Source organism: Erithacus rubecula (genome assembly GCF_903797595.1).
Source record: "Erithacus rubecula genome assembly, chromosome: 24".
Lineage (NCBI taxonomy): Eukaryota > Metazoa > Chordata > Aves > Passeriformes > Muscicapidae > Erithacus > Erithacus rubecula.
Window position 1 is genome coordinate 3,052,684 of NC_136676.1, and position 21,087 is coordinate 3,073,770.

Below are 21,087 nucleotides of genomic sequence, written 5' to 3' on the forward strand. Positions count from 1 at the left end.
AATAATGTATTGTCCTGGTTTCAATACACCTGTTATTATTGTAGATAAACCTGGAGACATTGTATTTCAATCTGATGACATTTTTGGGCTGATCAGTGATAAATAGAAATCTGTAGTTACTAATTCCCTGGGAGTGGTTGGATTTTTTTTTTTCTTTTTCTCTTGTTGCAATAAAATTTAGGTTTGAATGTGTAATGGATCAGATAAAGGTTTGATCTGTTAAAATCAGTAGTGCTTGAAGTTTGGTAAGTCTGGCCTATCACTTGTATGTGTGCATAAAACCAGTTTGTAGAATTTTTAATATAAGATGCATAAAAGCTGTTTCCCAGCAGGTGTCACACATGGTTTTCTGAGAGCATCAAATCCAGACAGAAATGGCCTCTTTCAAAAACAATCTCTGTATTCTCTTCTATGTTCTCTCCTACCCTGTTTGTTTCGTCTGACCTGTTTTTATCTAATTTAGTATTGAAATGGGGAATATGAAGCATAATGTCAGTATTTACCTGTATCACCACAGTGTTTTTTTGAGGAATGTTAACTATGAAAAAAGAGGGTGAAGTGAGATGATTGGAGATGTTGCTTTCACTTCTGGTCAGATTTGCTGACCAAGCTCAGCTTTCTCACTCTCATATAAGTATGATGCCTTCTGAAACAATTGCAGGAATAATGTATAAGAAAAAAATAGTGGATTATTTCAATCTAGTAGAAAATTTTGGAGACATTTGTTTATAAAAACCAGTTGTAGAAACTCGTCAATTGAGAGATTTTTTTTTTTTTATATTTGGATTCTGCATTACAGTTTTAGGTACCTAATAAATCTGTTCAGAAAGAAGTCAACATTTCAATTTGAATAAAACTAAAATGGGATTTAGTAAAAAATACACACTAAAAAAACCCCCAGATGGTTTTCACAGACCTGTTGAGTCAGTAGGCAGCTGGATTAGACACAGTTAGTGAATTTGTACAGTACAGCCTAATCTGGTTTATGAGTGAGAGTTTCAGCAATCTCCTTCCCAACTGTTGTAATTTTAAATTTCAGCCACAGCAGCATGTGGTCTGTTTTTAGTGGTGAGAGCATCCTTGGCAGTAGATGTAAGAGCTGGCAGAGCTCAGTGATGGTGTTGTACTGGCTGGTGCCTCTTTTAAATATCCTGGAGAGCCAGGGAGGGTTATAGACTTTTGCTGCTGGAAGCAGCCCAGGCAGAGCTGCTCCCCACTAAGGCATCCCAGATCTTTGGAGATTTTGTAGTTCACAGTGTGCTGCATTGAAAATGGTTTCATGGCATTTAAGCACTTAGATGATTTTCCAGTTAGCATGATCAAATGTAACTGGTATTCCAGATCAGGGAGCCAAGCACTTTATCTGTCCTAGCCAGATCTTCAGGATGGGATGCTGGGAGCTCAAGCAGGCTGAGATTTTTTCTGCATGACAAAGCAGCTTCCTGTGCTGCAAAATGCTGCCAGGGTGTGAGAGGAAATTCATGTTGTACCCCTTATCTCAGATCCAGGTCTGAATGTTAGATTTGATACCCAACAGACATAAAATTATAATAAAAAAATGTTTTAAAATCTGAGATTTTGGAAATTAATGTTGATAATGTAAGTGTGTTTAAGGAGCTTTTGTAAATTTCTTGTCAAGTAGTTTTTCAATTAATCTCTTGTGCCATTATGGCTTAGAATTTGTGCAGATCTGTTGGGGTTTTGTGGGTACAGCAGATTGAATTTCAATCTGTTAAAAAAAAAAAAAAAGTATGTATGTATTTATTTTAAAGGCCTGACTCTGTAAACTAAGTGCATCCCTATCAAATGCCACATAATTCTTTCTAGATCCTGATAATTTTCAGCATGATTTTAAATACCAGCAGGTTGTAAAATTCACCTGTGTGCTTCTCTCCTCTTACAAGGTCTACTAAGGATTCCTCCAGTTTCACAGTAGTTCTGAACAATCTTCGTGTGTTCCTGATATTTGACTGGTTGTTGCTGGTTCATGATTTTCTGTACACTCCTGGGGACAGCAAAAAGAGGGACAGTCCCCAATCGTCCCGCCAGCGACCCTGCACCAGTGACACCACTGTTGTTCCCAAAACTGTGAAAAGTGGAGTAGTCACCAAACGTTCCTCACTCCCTGTGACAGCAGAAAAGCAGCTGGAAGTCAAGATTAATGTGACAGGTAAATGTGCTCTTCTCTGCTGCTGATTTGGGAGTTTTTACACTAAAAGCTGTGTGCTGGTGTAAAACCAGCTCCATTAAAGGAAATCAGAAAATCTGCTGAAGTACCTTAATGATATTGCCAACTGCCCTGTTAGTTATTTGTGCTTTTTTTTGGTTAAGGAACTGAATTTGTGGTTGTTGAAGACATGTCCTGCTTTGATACCAATGCAATTATTCTGAAGGGAACCACTGTTCTCACTTACAAGCCCAAGTTGTTAGATCGTCCTTTCTCTGGCTATTTGTCTGACATTGAGGTAAGGAAAGGAAATTTGCTTCTGTTTAATGTCTAACATTAGAGGAGTTTTGTGAAAATACTTTGCTGTAAATATATATACAGAAGGAGCAGTCCACAGATGCTTTTTGAAGTTTGTTGGTTTCTCATCATCAGTTTTGAGAATAGTTTAATATTGTTTCTGTTAAAACATTGTAAGACTTGACTGTAGTCTCAAAGTATTGCTAATTCTTGCCAGGCCTGTTGTCTCAGTTCATAATTTTTAAAAATCATTTTCAATTTTTAGGTGTTTTCATGCCGGTTAGGAAATGAGCAAGAGACTGCACTGTCAATTATTGATCCAGTACAGATTCATATGGAACTTATTGGGAATTCTTCCTACCCAAGAGGTTCAGGACTGCTGGATGCTTTCAATAGTGAAGATTTTCCTCCTATTCTAGAGGTAATATTCATGGACTGAATAAAATTGTATGCAGTAGAGAATAATAATAGAGATATTTTTGTCCCCAAGGATTCAATAGAAGACTCTCAAATGCATAAGAAGAGAATAAGTTAATTTTTTCCTGAAATGGAAAAGAAAAAGAAAGAAGCATGCAGAAAATGCTCTTAGTGGTAATGAAAGAGTGATTTATGGGATATGCTACAAAGATTAATAGTGGGGGAAAGAAATGGGCTGATTGTGTAGGCTGATGGTGTTAGGTAGTTACTAATACCTGAAAGAAAAATATTTTTTTCTGTATTTTCTGTTTCTAGTTGTTAGGACATATTAGAGGGGAATTATATTTAAAGACATTTTTTACCATTGTATCAAATGAAAACTTACTTCCCCCGAGATGTGATGTTTTGATTGTTGGTAAATAGTAACAAGTTTGGTAATTTTATTATTGGATCTTTAAAACAGCATGGTGATCAGGTTGTAACATTAAATTTTGTCTTCTTTTGAGAAAAGCTTGATTAATACCTGAATTACTTAAGAAAATGTGTAGAAAATACAAGTGAATCTTATATTCTGATTTTTCATTTAGATTCAGCTGCAAGCCCTGGATATCAGGCTGTCCTACAATGATGTTCAGCTCTTCTTGGCAATTGCAAAGTCAATTCCCCAACAGACAAGTGCAGCTCTGCCTGACTCAGCTGCCCCAGGTGCTGGGAATGCTGCTGACCCCTCCAGTTCAGCACTGGCCACTGAGAGCTCCTTGGCACACGAAACCAGAGATGGATCCAAACGTGTGCTGGATCCTGTTCTTGGTATGTTTTTCACTGTTGGAGTGAAGCCACTTTTTATATCTAAAGGAGGTTTTTGCAAGGTGAAGCTAATCTATACGCTTAACACAAAAGATGTTTGTCTCTTTGTGGTGTTGGTTAGAACCTAATAATTGTCCTGATGATACTGTAAAAAACATAAAAACAAGGCTGAATCATGTCCTTTTTCTACACTTGCAACCTTAAACAAACAGAGCCCCATTTTTCAGACAGATGTATCTTGATTTTAGAAATGAATACAAGTAGGTGACTGTCAGGGTTTGTGCTTGTTGATTGCAGCTCTGCAGCTGGCTCGGCTCCAGGAGCTGGGGTTCGGCGTTGAGGATTCTCGTAAAGCTCTTCTGATCTGCCAAGGTAACACCAGATATTCTTAGCAGAGGTTTGCACATTGTTCATATGACTTAAATTGTAATTAAGTAAAGCCTTTAGACTGTCAGGTGGCAATGCACAGGCATTGTTTCCTTCTTTAGAACATCTTCTCTGTGCTGGCCTGTAGTCTTAAACATTCTTCCTGTTCTGCTTCTGTGTCAAATCCACCCCCCAAGGATTCTTTCTGCCCTATGAGATGTCATTTGTGGGGTGCTTGAGTGGCTTTTTTTTTTTTTTGTTTGGGAGTTTTAGTTGTGTTCAGGTTAGTAATGTTTTTGGTGCACCAATTTCTTGCTATTACACATCTCTTCCTCTTGAAAGCATGTGTTTTCATCTCTCCCTTTTAAAATCACATTTATCTAGTTCTACATGCAATGCATGAAGGGAAGACAAAGCTTTAACACAAGTGATTCTTTTTTCCTTTAGCATTATCATGCCTCCCACCTTATCTATAGGCATGCATAATGTTATAGATCTTTATTACATTTGTGAACTTCAAAACACATTTCTTACTTTTAGGATATGCAATGTCTTTATAATCTTCTCATATTTATGTTACAAAATAGAGCATATTCAAGGTATTACTGAGAATATTTTCTTAAGAGAGAGGGAATTAATTTGCTTATATATGATTTTTACTAAATACATGTCTTAGAGAAAGTAGATGATGATTGATTGTTTGCTTGTGTCTAAGGTGACATGAAAAAAGCAGCAAGTTGGTTGTTTAAGAATGCTGAACCTCTGAAATCAGTTTCTCAGACCTCTTCTGGTCGAGATAGCCAGGGGATTGTGCCTTTCCAGTTCATCTCTGGAGTGGAAATAAAGGCAGAAAGTGTCTGCATCTGCTTCATAGATGACTGCATGGACTGTGATGTTCCCCTGGCAGAATTAACCTTTTCACGTGAGTAGCTGGTTCTGCCTTGGCAGAAAATGGCTCTTGGTTCTGGGAGTGTTCAGCATCATGCTCTTGTTTGTCAGGACTGTCAAGCTTCAACTGACAGTGTCTTGGTGGTGGTTGTGTGGGATATTGGGGGTTCCTTTATTCTGTTTGGTTGAAGTTTTGATTTTAAGATTACAGTCTTTGTAAGGTTAAGATTCTGGTTTCCCCTTTTTCCATCACGTAACAAATGAAATCTATCCTGAGCTGAATCCTAGGGAGGCTCTGTGTTGTAAGGTGTGGCTGTCTGCAAGTGTTATTTGAAAAATATTATGATAGGCTTTTTATACCATTTCAGTTTAAAAGACAAGACAAAACCTTCCATTGCTTACTTGAAAGTCCCCAAAATCAGACAGCTTGATTGTTTTGCATTAGTTTAAATTCCTCTTTTTCTTATTCCCCCCCCAGATTTGAATTTTCTCCAACATTTGAGAACCAGCCCTGAAGGCCATGCTCGTTTCACCCTCTCTGGAGATTATTACAACCGTGAGCTTTCAGGTGAAATACCTGGGGGGTTCTTGTTTTCTTATTTAAGTTTAGGAAACAGCCTTTCCTGCTACAAGAGCCTGAATTCACCCACTGTGAGATGCCTCTAAGGGAATTAGGGAAAGGTTGGCTTTTGGGACTCTGTGTGTGTGAGACAGTGTGATCCTAGACAAGATATCCTGATTTGAGATCAGCTGGATGTGCAAAGTGGAAATTTTGCTGATAATGAAAGTTGCAGTCAAATTTTCAAATGGAATTGCATAAAAAAGTAATCCAGCAAAATAACAGTTTTATAACAAGCTATCTTTACATTCTCTTCTCTCTAATTGTTTGATACATTCACCTTATTACATATTTCAGGAAGGAAAAGATGTGAGGGCAGGTGATTGGGCTGAAGACAAAGGATTAATCTAAGAAGACCACCACAATTTATGTTTTTGATACAAAAAAGCAGGCCAGATGGCCTCAATACAAGCCAGATACTGACAAAACAAGTAATCTAGTTGTGTGGGGTTTTTTAACTTAGAAACTAAATTTTCTATTACATAACTGGTGACAAGCACTCAGGAATTATCTGTCAATAACAAGATAATTTCTTTTGTTTTAAAGAATACTTTGTTTTTAAAAATATATAGGCTGTTTTTTAATAGCTTCTAGACCTTTATCTTCTGAGATACTGAATAATAACCAACTTAAGTTATAATTGTGTGAAAATCATTGTCAAAGCTGTTTGAGAGGGCTTAATTCCAGGTAGCTTAGTTATAGAGCTGTAATTGCCTCCTAATGCTTTAATTGGAACTAAGACATTTCTGCAAGGCCCTGCATACATGGTCTAAATGGAGAAACTGGGCCAAATTTGTGTCAGGCATTAAATTAAATCCACAGGCTTGCAACTTCCTGTTGAGCGTGGGTTACAATGAAAGGATGTAATGATGGAAGTTTGACTGTGTGAGCAGCATTGCAGTGTGTCAGAGGTGCTGGTTTGTGTTTGTGGCAGGGTGGGAGCCCTTCATTGAGCCCTGGCCATGTGCAGTGTCCTGGCAGCAGCAATCCTCCAGCCGCCTGCACCCGCCGCGCCTCAGGCTGGAGCTGAAAGCCACGCCACGGCTGGATGTGAACATCACCTCTGTGCTCATGGGTATGTGACAGTATCCCCTGCACTGCTGCAAGGGACAGACAGCTCCAGTTCAAGTGCTGCTGGAGGGAGCAGTTCTGCCCCAGCTCCCTCCCTGCTTCCCAGGATGCTGTACCAGGTGTGAGTTTAGGCAGCCTGTGTTCTGTCAGATGGTGTGAAAGTGTAAAGACGTGGGCTGCATGTGTTAGAGGTTAGTAGGAATTCTTTCTCTGGTCATATGAATTCTATCAAATTTGTATGTTATTTGAAATTTATTTTTAATCAGAAACAGGCTTTCAGCTGAAGCTTTCTGTACTTCACAGGGCTTAAAAATATTTTGATCAGCTCATCACTTCTCAGTACATTGACAGATGTAGTGGAGAGCTACTCATTTCAGTTCTTTGGTCTCTGAGCACCTGAGCTGTCAGTTCCCACCTCTGGAAGTCAAAATATTTTGTTCATCCTTAACTCCAATTTTATTTGAGCTTCTGCATTGTGGAGCTCTAATTGTGGACTTTTCCCAGGAATATTGCTGCTCATTCAGAATTATTTGGTGGGCATGATAAAAGAAAAGCCAACAGCTTGTAGATGTAACAGAAAAAACTTTCTTTGTCCTTTCTCCCCCAAGGACAACCCAGAGGGGATTGGCAGAAAGAGGGGGAGGCAGGAGGAGAAGCAAATCAATGATTCCTAAGATTATACTTTTAAAAAGCAGTGATAATAAGTAGTGAGGTTAGTTTGTGACTAATATTGTGCCAGAGGACACAATTGGTATCTTGGTATTTATGCAGGAATGTGCATGTGCCTCTTAAAAAGAAGCAAACCCCCAAACCCCTAGGAAGTACTTATAATATGAAAATATTTAAGGTTAATAGCCTTGGCAGGGAGAACTCTTAGATTGACATAGGAGTGTCTTAAGAACATAAAATTCCACTGAAAGTTTTTTTAAAAAATAAGATCTGATGGATATATATTTTTTTAAGACACTGCTGTGATTTTATGAGCTGTTGTTTGTCTTCAGCTTATGTAAGTGACTCACAGAAAAAGCAGTGAAGTGGAACTTCTGCTCTTAGAGTGGAGTAACTTGAGTGTGATGAATTTAACACACTTTTCAATGACTTTGTTTGCTGCCACCTTGGAGACATTGACTGTCTGTGCTTACATTCCTCTAGAGCAATACACATGTACCAAGCAGTCCTGGATGGAAGATTACTGTAAACAGGACAAAGAAGTGAATGTAATCAGCTCAGAAGACTGGATGGGTTCTTCAGTGGATCCCCCATGTTTTGGGCAGAGTATGTTGGTCATTAATCACACTTTATTTGAAACAGTCCTGACACACATGGTCATCTGTCTAATGTATTCCAAACATAAGTATTTTGGCTTCTCACAATACAGTGATTTGTTAGAGATGTTTGGCAAAAAAAAAAAAAAAAAAAAAAAAAAAGACAAAAAAAGACAAAAAAGCTGTTTTCTGTTCAATTATGTTCAATTATTTTAAAACAAAAAGCTTTCTGGCTGCTTAGCTTTCAGAAGGAGCTTTGCACTGCTAGTTCTGCTTCCTTTCTTTCTGCCACTCATGTCAAGGATTAAATCAGTATTGAGTTTAGACTGTGTGCAGTTCAGAGAGGAACTTTGTCTTTCTGAATCCCAAAGACTTAAATAACTGAGTTTCTGGAAAAAAATACTATTCTCTTGGTGAAATAATCACCTGAGTAACAGCTCTCAATATGTGACAGCTCTTTTCAGCTTATTTTCTCCCAGAGTTCCTTCTGGAAGGAATTTTATCAGTTCAAATGCCAGTTTAGTGTAAGCAAATTGGGTAGAGACTTGTAATTGCATGACATGGATCTTCCCTTATGCATGCAGGGGAAGATTTGCCTGTATTGTGTGGATTTTCTTACCTGCTAACTTTGTCTTTCCTGTCTGCCAGGCCTCCCTCTTGTCTACCTTAGAACTAGGAGTACAGCCAGTTTGACTAACCTAGAGCATCAGATCTATGCTAGAGGTACTGTACAGCACACAGACCCAAAAAGTGGTTTTTCTTCCTTGGAAGGCTCTTGCACAATAAATACTGTGCTGTATGTGGGACTTGCTGGTGGATTGGGCTCTGTATTTAAAAATAATCAATACCCAAAAAGCCTTCAAGTCAAATATGTAACAGCTACTTTTCTTTTAGTGTGCTAAATTTAATATTTCATTCTGTCATTCTCTGGGGCCTTCAGGAAACAATGGAGAAATAAAAGCTCATGTAGGAAAGCTCTTTGTGAGGAAGGTTGTGTGAGTTGTTGACTATTCAGTGTCCCTCTTCTAGAGGGACAGTACAGTACAGTGGGGTTAAAAATAGTGTAATATCACAATATTTAATTTATATTCTAAAAATATCTCCCAGATGTTGAATATACATATTTATGCCTAATTTAGCATATTTAAGTACTTCAAACTTTCAGATGCCTTCAGAAGCACAGGCTGTTTTTAATAAGCCTTAAGAAGTAAAGCATTCCTAATAAATAATTTGTTAATTTCTTTGGGTTCTATTTGACAGGACAGGTTTTAGGCAAAACCATGCAGAAGACAAACAGCACACTTCATAAATATATAACCCTGTAGAAAAGTTAATGGATGGGAGGACAGAAAACTTCCTAGAAATCTACATCTGTTTCCTGTTTGAGTGCCATTAGAAATATTTTCACTGAGTTTTAAAAAACAACAAAATGGAAAAATTTTGATTTATTTTTCTGAAATATTTTTCCTATTCTTTTTTCCCCCAAAAATCAAACAGGCAGCAAAACATCTAATATTAATTGCTTGGCTTTTAGTAGGGCTTGCAGCTAAATTACTAAACTAATGATGAAAAATCGTCCTGGTAATGATAGCCAATTTTTTTTTTTCAGGCAGTAGTCTCAAAATGCAACTTTTACATTTCTTTTGAAAATCAGGCCTTCGTCCCAAAAATTCTTTTTCAGAAGTCTCCAAAGATAAATTGGCAATGGATTAAACATCAGAGTAAAAATTCATTTGGCTTCTGGTCTCATTTTGTAGAACCTGGGCTAGCCAAAAAGTTATATAAAGTGAAACTCAACACTAAAAACATTTATTTGCTTTTGGCAAAAATCAGAATTTTGATTTTCAAGGATTTAATCTTCTTGCTGTTTAATTGGAAATAAATTTCTCTGTAAGCTTTAGATCAGATTTAAGTCTCCATGGACAATGTGAGGGTACCTGGGGATTTGTTGATCTGACAGAAAGTCATCTGTCATGATCAGTAACTCCTTCAAAAACTTTCCTGCCCTCCCCACATCACCCCTGCTTGCCTCTGGAAACCTTTTGGAGTGACTTCAGATCAGGTCTGGGGAAGAGATTTCTGTCTTGCCTTTTCTTTAAGCAGCTGATTTATTGTGTGTGCCTCCTTTCCACTTCTCTCATACCAAAGATGTGTGTATTGAGGTAGCAGCCATTTATCTTCCTTTTAAAGTAAATTACTGGACTTTGACAGTAATTTACTGTCCAAACTCAGTAAGTATTTTCACAGATTTGGAAGATGAGAGTAACACTTGTGTGCCTTTAGAAATTTGTGCTTGGAAAAAGTCAAACATGAGAGGAGAAGTTTCTTCTTCTGGTGTTTTGATGTCCCAGCAGTTTAACAAAACCAGATTGACTTTGGTTGCTCTCAAATTATTTTCTATATTTCAGTAGGCTTTTTTCTGTATAGGGAAATATTTCTACTTGTTCAGGCTTTGAGAATAAAAGTCCTTTTAAAGGGGGTACTGGCTTACCCTGTGTTTGTCACATTAAATACAGCATAAATCTTAATTATAAGTGAATGTGTGGTCAGTATTTAATGAGCATTTGGGTGTGTATAAAAGGTTTCTGATTATGCTTGAGATTTTAGTTAGAATTTCTCCATGTTAGGTGTAACTGAAAGCATAGTGTTTTTTAAGACTTGATATAAAGAAACTAAAGAACGTGTAGATGAAGCTGAGTCCAAGTGGGGTTGATGTAGGGGAAGAATATCAGTTTGTTTTATCCCTTTTCCGTAGTAGTTACTAATTGTAGCAACTTTGAGATAATCTGATGTCCTGTTTCTTTGTTTTCCTTTAGTTAGTGCAGGTTGTGGTTCTCCAGGCATTGTACCTGATCCCACAGTACCATCTGATGGAAGTTTCTCATGGGCATTCAGCCAAGTGTGTGTTGTGTTTTGCAGCTAAAATGAAGACCCCGAAGCGCAGGCTGCCCTTTGTGCCCTTTGCCCTGAGGAATCACACTGGCTGCACTCTCTGGTTTGCCACCCTGACTACGACCCCAACCCGGTAAGGAGCTCTGCAGGGGTCACTTCACACACTCTTGTCTGGCTCCTCTTCCATGTCAGCCAAACCCTGTTGTTTCAATACTTATGTTTTGCAGAGACATGTAGGCAACTCCCAGTTTTACTCAATTAAGAGCCTCTTCTTTGACACAGAGATAGATAGTTTTATCATTAAACAAAAAAATATCTTTTTTTCAAGAGACCAATCAGAATGTGGAAACCAATCAAGTAGATTATGGTGTGAGTGTGTTCACTGCAGGACTGAGTCAGACTGGAATGCACTTGTAACTTGAAGTATCATTTTGTAACATCTGTGGTTCTCTTCACAGGGCTGCGCTGTCTCACAGTGGGAGTCCAGGTGTTGTTCCTGAGGAAAACGGGACATTGCTGGGTGATGCCCATAATGTCAGTGAATGGAAAGAGGTTATCACTGGGGAAGAGGTTCCGTTTGAGTTTGAAACCAGAGGGAAACTCAGACACAGGTGAAGGGGCCAGGCCATCAGATGTTCTGACAGTCTGTGTATGGAGTGCACAGGTTCACAGTTATGAGGGCACTGGCAGGTGTTATATTAAAAATTAATTTCTTTTAAATCTGCTGTTAATATTTGGTTTCTATTTTTAATACTCTTGTATGGAGTGAAATTATAATTTCTCTGGTAAAGCAGCAACTATTGCTCTTGGTGGCAGCTATTCCTATATGTGAGTTGGATCATTATAAGATTTTAGAAGGACTTGAGGGTCTTAGTTACAAATCACTGTCATTTATTTCAATGACTATGGTTGTTATCAGGGGTAAGAAATAGAGCTTGTTAACAAATATGTAGCACTCTTTTATTTTTGCAACATATGAGTCTGTGTGTTCCTTAGGAAAGTAATTAGACATAAAATCAGCTCCATCTATCCATGAAATAGAAAAACTTGACATATTTTAATGCTTTAGTGTGATTTTTTTAACAGAATCCAGAGGATGTTTGTGGTTTGAACTGTTTGGTATTTAGTCTGTATAGTAATGCTTAATAGTAATTTAACCTGATCTGCCCTGGTAGGCACACACATGATCTAAGGATTCATCAGTTGCAAGTGAGAGTAAATGGCTGGGAAGAAGTGAGTCCAGTGTCTGTAGACAAAGTTGGAACCTTTTTCCGATATGCTGCACCAGATAAGAATCCCTCCTCTCATACTGTAAGTTCTAATAAAATAATATGTAAATTGATAGTAATGATGTCTGCAAGATTATGATCTGAAAGCATCTGCTGTATGAGATTCTCCCCCTTCCAGTTAGCCTGGGTTTGAGCTGTGTGAGCAGAGCACAGCCAGAGCAGTCAGCAGTTCATCTGTGCTTGGCAGGCAAAGCTTCCAGTGACACAACAAATGTATTAGTGACAGGCCATGCACTCATGGAGACTGAGCTTTAAATCAGACCAGCATTTCAGCAGCTACTTTTATTTCTTTTATTGCAGGAATGCTTTTCATGTATTTAATTTGCTTAAAATAAACAACACTGGCAATTTCCTGTAAGCCTAGGGATTGTTTTTGAAGTATGTGGCTCTGTAGACAAAATATACTTGTCATGAAGAGAAAATGCAGTTGTAATAATCAGCAGGCTGGCATTTGGTGGAGGCTCAGTGGTAAAAATGGTCTTGTGGATTTCAAGACTAACTAAATTCTGAAACTAGCTACTGGAAGTTGTTGAGCACTGGACAAATAGGAGGTTGAGATCTTTTTGATATAAAACAGAATTGAATTTGATTTGATACTGCTGATGAGAGCCAGTGGTTTCTTATTTAAATTTTCTGATGCTTTAATATTGAAGAATAAAAAGGATCGTCTCTCTCTAATTTGAATATTGAAGGAAAAGTATACAAATTATGAGATTATGATAAACTAGTGAGAACTGCTGTTCAGCAACATCTCCTGTAGAATTTTACTTTACAGCATACCCTCCTTAAGCTTCATTTTTTTGCAAAGCAGTATTACAAACAGGCTTTTCTAATCTAGTTCTGACATGATTCCAAGCTGTACTGAAGATCAGAAACACAAAGTGATGAAAGTTTATTCTTCTGTGATAAAATTCTGTGTTAAAGCTGAGAGCAGTATCTTAAAAGTTGAACTTCTTTGATCTTCTTGTTTGCTTTCCTCCCAGCTTGGAAGCCCAATAAATAGAACAAATATAATACATCCACAAGTCTATGTGAGTATATATTTTCATTTTTTTGAGAGCTACTTAAGTAAGAGTAGGGAAACTCTACAGATTAACTGGCTTTTCCATCCTTCTAGAGCCTTTTCAATTGAATGGAAACAAAATTTAAGCAAGATGCACTTTCAAATCAGAACAAATATTTATAATTCCTCACAAGTTTAAATGTTTGAAAGATGGGTCTTAAGTTTCAATATATGAATTCTAGCATGTAAACACATACTAAATGTTGTTTTCAGGGTCAAAGTGGCAATGACTTTATGTAATGCAGGAAGTAGAACATTACAGCAGAAGGGTAGCTAAGAAGTATGAATATGTTAAGAAAGCTCCACTTTATGTTTTCAGTTTTGACAGATATTAGTGATGCGTGACTGGTAATTATTTGAGGCTTAGACTTCAACTCCATGGATTTATTAAATGATGTAATAGTGAGATGATATATAAAGTTCTTCTCTTAGAATCTCTTATTTGAACTTGCATCATTTTGAGAAAGATAATGGAGTTAGTGGTATGCGGAATTGCTTTTTCATAATTTTACTGTGCTTTGATACAGGATTCTAAACCACCATTATGAACTTTATGCACCTTATGAGTCACACATGGTTAGACTCAGCTGGCAAGTTTTTCTCCAGCAGTTAGTGCTTCATAGTGGAGATGTCCCTCTTCATTACCTGAGCTTTTTAATGCTTTTAAATATCTTGCAGTTTTCTTCATTGCCTCCAGTTCGTGTGGTGTTTGAGGTCACCATGGAGGGGAGCGCCCGGAAGGTGATAACAGTGCGCTCTGCCCTGATGGTGAAGAACAAGCTGGAAACTCCCATGGAGCTGAGGCTGGACAGTCCTTCTGCCCCTGACAGTGAGTGCTCCACACTCCTGTCACCCTTATTCCTTCAGCACTCCCTCTATACTGTGGAGAGTTCAGCTTTCTCAGCCAAGAAGATTCACCACCGTCTGTAATGCTTCACACCAGGATAGTCCTCCCTGGGCAGGATTTGGGGCATGTTAAGAAGAAAACAGTCAGCAAGAGACTAGAGAATTTTTAGGATTTAAGATTTTTAGTTGTTGTTCAGATAAACATGAAAAAAGCTGAGATTCTGTAAAGACTGAATCTTATTTCTGTATGTAGCAAAGTTGGTTTTTTAGTGGGGTTTTGGTGTTACATGCAAAGTTTTAATGTAGAAATGTAATGATACACTGATAATGTACCCAAAAGGTTTGAAGAATGAGGTTTTGGGAACAAACATTTTCACTGAAGAATTTGAGTACTAGCAAGTTTTTAGGCTGTTTCAGTTTCATACACTGAAATTAGTCTGCTGCCATATTATTAATAGAGCTGAAAATAACAGGTTGGTTTTTGAACGTGCATAAAGCAGGAAGTGGTTTACATTAAAACTAGATGTATTGCCTTAAAAACTTGAGACTTACTACTACAAAATTTTATGTTTTTCATTAAAGGAGCCTTTTGATATGTGTGTTTTCTTCTCTGGTTACAGAGCCTGTAGTCCTTCCAGCAGTTATGCCAGGAGATTCCTTTGCTATTCCATTACATCTCACATCCTGGCGTTTGCAAGCCAGGCCCAAAGGATTGGGAGTGTTCTTCTGTAAGGCTCCAATTCACTGGACTGATGTCCAGAAGGCAGCAGAGGTGTGCAGCAGCAAGAGGGAGTGTCACTCCATGGAGTCTGAAAACAGCAGGTTTTTCAGGTAATTAAAGCCTGAAAATTTCTTCTTCTGTAAGCTCTGATAAATGAAATCCTGTGAAAGTAAATAACAGGAAAGAAAATGCTTAGAGATGAAAGCTGCTGCAGTTTAGTGGGATGTTTTATTGGGTCTCTGGAATAGTGAGAAAGCAGTGAAGTGTAGCTGCTCTGGTTCTGCAGGGCTCCTTGAAGCCCCTCTGACAGTGCCTGTTAAACCTCTGACAATACAAAGCACACTGTGAACATTTATTGTAATAAAAAAAAAAAGAAGTTATTAGAAAATAAAATGTGAATTTAGATTAAATTAACTGCTCTGTCTCACTGAGGATGGTGAGTGGTTTACCAAAAGATGTTTACAAATACTCATTTTTTGTCCTCAATGTCCTCTGCTCAGTTCTGAGGCCAAAAATGTCTCTGCGTAGTAAGGGCTTAATGGGATTTTGTAGTTTTCTGATATGATTGATTTATGGTTGCTCTGAATTCAGGAAATACTGAGATAGGGATTATGGAAATTGTATCAGGAAATGACCTTTGCCCACTATGTAGTTACTGCTCTGTGTCAGTTCCATAGTTCATTTCCTAATACACTATTTTTGAATGTATCACAGGGAGCAAAAGAAAAAAATAATTTAAAATGAAGGTTTACCAACTCAGTTTTTCACCTTAACTAATAAAAAACTGAAATGTCAAGTGGTCAGAGCAAGGATATATCTACTGGGAAGAAGGACACATTCAGTATTTATGTTTAAGAACATGATTGTAGTTTACTTCAATAGTTAGTAGCAGTTTTAGTAGCAGTTAAGAACATGTTCTTGCAAGTTTATAAAAGTTGATTTTAAAGGTGGCAATCTGTAATAGCCATTTTCTGTTAGTTCTCTGAATAGACCAGTTTTGGGGAACTAACTTTAGTCTTTGACTAAAATCAGAAGACTCATGTTGTCTTAATGTCAGACATGAATACAAAATAGCTTGTAATAATTTACAAGTGATTATGTGGAGAACAACTCTAAATGCTGTTTTTCTTACCCATTCTGAAGGTAGAGCATCTTTGAGGACTTAGTACAATACAGAAAGACAGGGTTTAATTGTTCCATCAAATTCATTGACTTCTCACATGTTGGCATTCCCAGGTTTTGTGTGGCAATAAAGAAAGAGAATTATCCAGATTACATGCCTTCCAGCATCTTCTCTGACAGTGCTAAGCAGATTTTCAGGCAGCCTGGGCACACCATTTACCTGCTGCCAACAGTGGTGATCTGCAATCTGCTGCCTTGTGAGCTGGAGTACTATGTGAAGGGTTTGCCCATCAGTGGGACACTGAAGCCTGGCAAAGAAGCTGCCTTGCACACAGCTGACACTGCCCAGAACATTGAGCTTGGTAAGGCTCCTGCCTTTTGCTGCTCCTCCCTGTTTCTCCAGAAACTTGTTTCTGCAAGGAACTGTGGCACAGAATGGAAAAATAGGGAAATAGAAAGCATTTAAATGATGATTTCATTCCAACCCAGTATTGCTATCATTCCTCCAAATCTGTCAGCTGTCATTTAGTGTTCCTTGTTTGGTTCTTGTTTTCCTGAGAGTGGAAATTGAAGAAAAACAATGGTAAAGAGGGGAATAAATCAAATAAGCTCCTGATATTTTGGGTGGTTTTGCTCTTTTCTTTTTAACAGAAATAACTGGTGTTGAGAGTATATGCAGAGTTATTTAACACTGGCTAGACCTGTAATGCCTAAAGCAATAATCAGCCCTAAGCAGGGTCCCTTAGTTGTTTTGCTGTTTGTGACATAAATAGAGGTGTTTTTTCATGAGGTCAGAATTTACTATAATGGGCAGATTTAAAAGTTGATATAGAGGCATTTTTTCATGAGGTCAGAATTTACTACAATGGGCAGATTTAAAAGTTGATCAGGGTGAGGTCTATGAAATACTTAGAAAAATCAGGTTCTGTGAAACACCAACTCAATTGCTTATCAAAACCTTGTGTTTGTGTGATGTTTTGTTTTGTTTCACAGGGGTATTGCTAGAAAACTTCCCCATCTGCAAAGAGCTGTTGATCCCTCCAGGGACTCAGAACTACATGGTGCGGATGCGGCTGTACGACGTCAGCAAGCGGCTGCTGAACCTGACCATCCGCATCGTGTGCCGTGCTGAGGGCTCCCTCAAAATACTCATTTCAGCTCCATATTGGTTAATCAACAAAACAGGCAAGTGAGGTTGTAATCATCAAGTGGGGAATAAGGATTTCTTGTAGTGTTTTGATTTGTTTTCTAATCAGTTTCTTTTAAATGCTGCTTAAGAGGAATCGAGGTTGTAAGGATTTGTGTTTTTGATAGTGTCAGCCAGTTACTGTTTGATTACAGCAGATAGCTTAGACACACAATATTACAGATTTTCAAACATGAGCTGTTGTAACTCTCCAATAAATCAATGCGGATTAGATCACTGTTAAAACTTGTGGTTTTCAAAGACTGAAGTGCCTTAAGAAGCAACAGGTCTGAATTGCAGTGAGTCTGTGTGAACTTCCACTGGCACTTTGAGGTCTGCATGGACCAGTCTCATCACCTGCAGCTCTGAACAGCTGCTTTGAGAAGATTAGATGAAGAACTAGAAGGAGAATTCATGCACAGTAATAGCTAAAATACTACAACAAAAATCTTGGGTTCCTTAATTTGAAATTTTTACTGCTCTCATTTTAATTTGTACAAAGGTGATGTGTAGTTTAACACTTTTCTTCTGTGTTTACTTAAAGGATTGCCACTTATCTTCAGACAAGATAATGCAAAAACAGATGCAGCTGGTCAGTTTGAAGAGCATGAGCTTGCTAGAAGCCTCAGCCCACTGCTGTTCTGTTATGCTGATAAAGAACAGCCAAACTTGTAAGTAAGAAGGGCAATCAGGAGGAACTTTACAAGGATGAAAGAATTAAGATGACCTGTGTAATGATTAAGTTTTTTAATACTGTGTTGAGCATATTGGATTCTTAGATATTTCCTGCTGAAAGCTCCTTGGTTGGCCAATTCTGTTGTGTCTCAATTTTTTCCAAATTTTAATGTTTGGGGTTTTTTTTAAATTTCAAAGATAAAAGACACACAAATGCTATCATGATTAATGAGTCTGGAAATTGCCAAGCTCTGTACAGGACATGGCCATTGACTCCTTACCAATGTGTTGAAGGGGTTTATGGCAGAAATGCAGAATGAGTCACTCAGTAAGAGATTTATCATGGCTTCAAATGCTTCTATATCCAGACACAGATGTTCTTTTTCTATCTGGGCACGTGTTTGATCACCAGCATGGTGTTGCTATCTGATCCTTCATTTAAATGACTAAACCTTTGTGTTTTCTTCTTGCCCTTAGCTGCACGATGCGGGTTGGAAGAGGAATCCATCCTGAAGGCACTCCTGGCTGGTGCCAGGGTTTCTCCCTGGATGGTGGCAGTGGTGTCAGAGCCCTTAAGGTGATCCAGCGTGGGAACCGGCCTGGCCTCATCTATAACATTGGTAGGTGGTGATGGGAACACTGGGAAACCCTGAGAGCTCATGGTGAGATACAATGTCAGTGACATCAGAAACAGAACAATTCCAGCAGAGAAACACACCTTCTTAAAGGCTTTTGAGGGTCCAGGCAAAAACCATTAAACAAAAGATAGTATTCTAAGCATTTTTAGATCTTCTGTTTTAAGCTTTATTAGCTTAAAAATTAATTCTGAGTTATTTTTAATTTTGCATTTTATCACTGAGTGGTAATAACTATGTTGTCAAACTGTTCTGTCTGCTTCTGTGTTTTTATTTCCCCTGTATCTTAATTCCAAGTACATTCTAAACCCCATGACATTACTCTGGTTATTTTGAGTGTCTGTGCACTGTACCTGTTCAGCCATGTGCTGCTTCTGTGGGTTTTGGCTTTTGGTGCCTGACTAGGCTGATGTGCAGGAGTGCAGCTTCTGAATTCCTTGTACACAAAGTACAAGCAGGTTTTAGTTTTGAATTAAATGAGAGTCTGGAAGTTAATCCACACTGATTGTCGAGGAATTTTTAATATGGTTAAAAGTGAAATAATGACTTGCATTGATATACTTCTGATTGGGAATTGTTTTGGGGTTTATTATCTTCAGTATCTAAGCTGTAGTTGAGAAATAGAAGATGACAGATGTCATAAGGTTACATTTACTGTTTAAAATAATGTTCCAGTGCAAGGCAGTGGTTTGGCACAAAGACTTCATCCCAAGAACCCAAGAAAGGACTTGTGCTCTCTGAAATATATTATGGCAGCTCTCTTTTTCTTTTGTAAATAAATGCTATATTTTCACCTTGTTTTTATGACCAGGTATTGATGTCAAAAAAGGCAGAGGCCGTTACATTGACACCTGCATGGTCACCTTTGCTCCCCGGTACCTGCTGGACAATAAGTCACGCCACAAACTGGCCTTTGTTCAGAGGGAATTTGCCAGAGGTCGGGTAAGAAGCTTCCTGGTGGTGACTTTTTAATGCACTACTGTACTTAGTCACAGCATCTGCTCACCAAGAATGGCAGGCATTGTTCTTTAAAGTATTGTGGCTGGTTATGAAGATCTTTATTATTCCAATAGCAGCATCCACCTCACAGAAGAGTGACTGTGTTTGTGTTTTAGAGATGTAGAGGTTAATAGTGTTTTTTTTCAGTGCTGGGATTATTTATCAATTATTTATCAATTCCTAGGGAACATCCAATCCTGATGGCTACATCTCCACCCTCCCTGGTTCCAGTGTGGTGTTCCACTGGCCACGGAATGATTATGATCAGCTGTTGTGTGTGAGGCTGATGGATGTCCCAAACTGCATTTGGTCCGGGGGCTTTGAGGTCAACAAGAACAATTCATTCCACATTAATATGAGGTAGTTGTGACCTATAAATCTTCTGTGTGACACTGCAGATAATGCAGATCAGATGTTTACCTGTTTGTACTGTTCTTATTCAGGGACACCCTGGGAAAATGTTACTTCTTAAGAGTAGAAATCACCCTTCAAGGAGCCACGTATCGGATTGCGTTCAGCGACACCGACCAGCTACCGCCGCCTTTCCGCATTGACAACTTCTCCAAGGTAAAATAAACAAACCCCGTATTTTTTCCTTTACTTTTTTTAGTAAAAAATTAGTTCTGTATTTGTTATAAGTGAGAGCTGACTAACTTGTGTTATGAAATAAAATTAAAGTCTGTGTATTAGTCTGTCGTGATTGTAATTTTCTGAAGTTCTAGTAAGAATTGGAAGTACACAGCTACGTCATCTTTTTCAAATAATGGTAGTAACACTGTGGCTTTCATGAGTGCTTTAAAAATCTTACAAGGAAGAGAAGTATCACCAATGAGAGGGATGGTATTTAATCTGTTCTAATCTCATAATTTAGATTAGCAGGGTTTGAGATGCTCCAGGGGCCTGCAGACATTTTGAATCACAGATGACAGATAAAAGCAAAGATGATGTTTCTCATCCCTTTAAGATTCTTTTTACTTGAGACCTTAATGGAAGAATATGCATATGGAAATGATTGGAGGGGGAAAAAAAAAGAAGTGATTTGAACATGTTTCAGTCATCAACTCCTAGTAAATGAGCAAATGATAGCAAAAAGTCTGTCTGATGAACAATTCCTGCATGAACAAACTCCTCCTACCTGACTGTTCCAGGTCCCAGTTGTGTTTAAGCAGCACGAGGTGGTGGAGCCCAGGCTGTCCACTGATGTGAAGCCCATGACCTCTCTGGATTATGCATGGGATGAGCCAGTCCTGCCTCCCTTCATCACACTAACAGTGAAAGGAGCAGGCTCCTCAGAAGTTGTCTGCTGCATGAATGACTTTCAAGACAGCAAACAGCTTTACTATGAAAACTTCATCTATATTGCTGCTACATACACTTTCTCAGGGTAATTCTTTATATCTTTGATGGAAATATTTTTGATCTTCACATTAAGCTTTAATTAATTAATATCAAATTAGTGTTCTCTTAATGGTTGCCATTCAAAAGTTTTCCATATGGACTTAAACTTTTATCTATCTTCTAGCTAGCAGCAGAAATGCCACATTCAGAAGTTGTCTGGCTGTCATTAATTTGTGTATTTTACCTCATTTGGACACAGTACCTTTGCTTTAGAAGTGCAGCTTGACACTGTTTATTCTGTCACAGAGTGAGAAGGATTTAGCATGAGGCATCTGCTGTGACCCCACAATGTGGTCTCAGAAGAGTCAGGATGTTTGGGTCCCCCTTTGGGGACTTAATGTCTTCAGCTATATAAAGGACACTT

General features: G+C 38.2%; 1 protein-coding gene across 5 annotated transcripts in view; it reads left to right on the top strand.

Annotated features, from left to right (window-relative positions):
* Positions 1-21,087, top strand: part of VPS13D (vacuolar protein sorting 13 homolog D) — a 96,099-nt gene that overhangs the window by 27,288 nt on the left and 47,724 nt on the right. For 4 of the 5 annotated variants that reach the window (XM_079326112.1, XM_079326108.1, XM_079326110.1 and 1 more), the window contains 24 exons: positions 1,905-2,170; positions 2,332-2,465; positions 2,730-2,885; positions 3,469-3,691; positions 3,986-4,060; positions 4,770-4,976; positions 5,421-5,510; positions 6,496-6,636; positions 7,785-7,907; positions 8,546-8,620; positions 10,817-10,922; positions 11,248-11,400; positions 11,965-12,100; positions 13,062-13,109; positions 13,820-13,970; positions 14,608-14,818; positions 15,945-16,192; positions 16,824-17,015; positions 17,561-17,687; positions 18,169-18,311; positions 19,138-19,268; positions 19,510-19,685; positions 19,769-19,892; positions 20,474-20,709. In XM_079326112.1, the coding sequence (XP_079182238.1) occupies positions 1,905-2,170; positions 2,332-2,465; positions 2,730-2,885; positions 3,469-3,691; positions 3,986-4,060; positions 4,770-4,976; positions 5,421-5,510; positions 6,496-6,636; positions 7,785-7,907; positions 8,546-8,620; positions 10,817-10,922; positions 11,248-11,400; positions 11,965-12,100; positions 13,062-13,109; positions 13,820-13,970; positions 14,608-14,818; positions 15,945-16,192; positions 16,824-17,015; positions 17,561-17,687; positions 18,169-18,311; positions 19,138-19,268; positions 19,510-19,685; positions 19,769-19,892; positions 20,474-20,709 (3,672 nt within the window). The remainder of the gene's footprint in view (positions 1-1,904; positions 2,171-2,331; positions 2,466-2,729; positions 2,886-3,468; positions 3,692-3,985; positions 4,061-4,769; positions 4,977-5,420; positions 5,511-6,495; positions 6,637-7,784; positions 7,908-8,545; positions 8,621-10,816; positions 10,923-11,247; positions 11,401-11,964; positions 12,101-13,061; positions 13,110-13,819; positions 13,971-14,607; positions 14,819-15,944; positions 16,193-16,823; positions 17,016-17,560; positions 17,688-18,168; positions 18,312-19,137; positions 19,269-19,509; positions 19,686-19,768; positions 19,893-20,473; positions 20,710-21,087) is intronic. The other variant, XM_079326111.1, reaches the window with a different exon arrangement.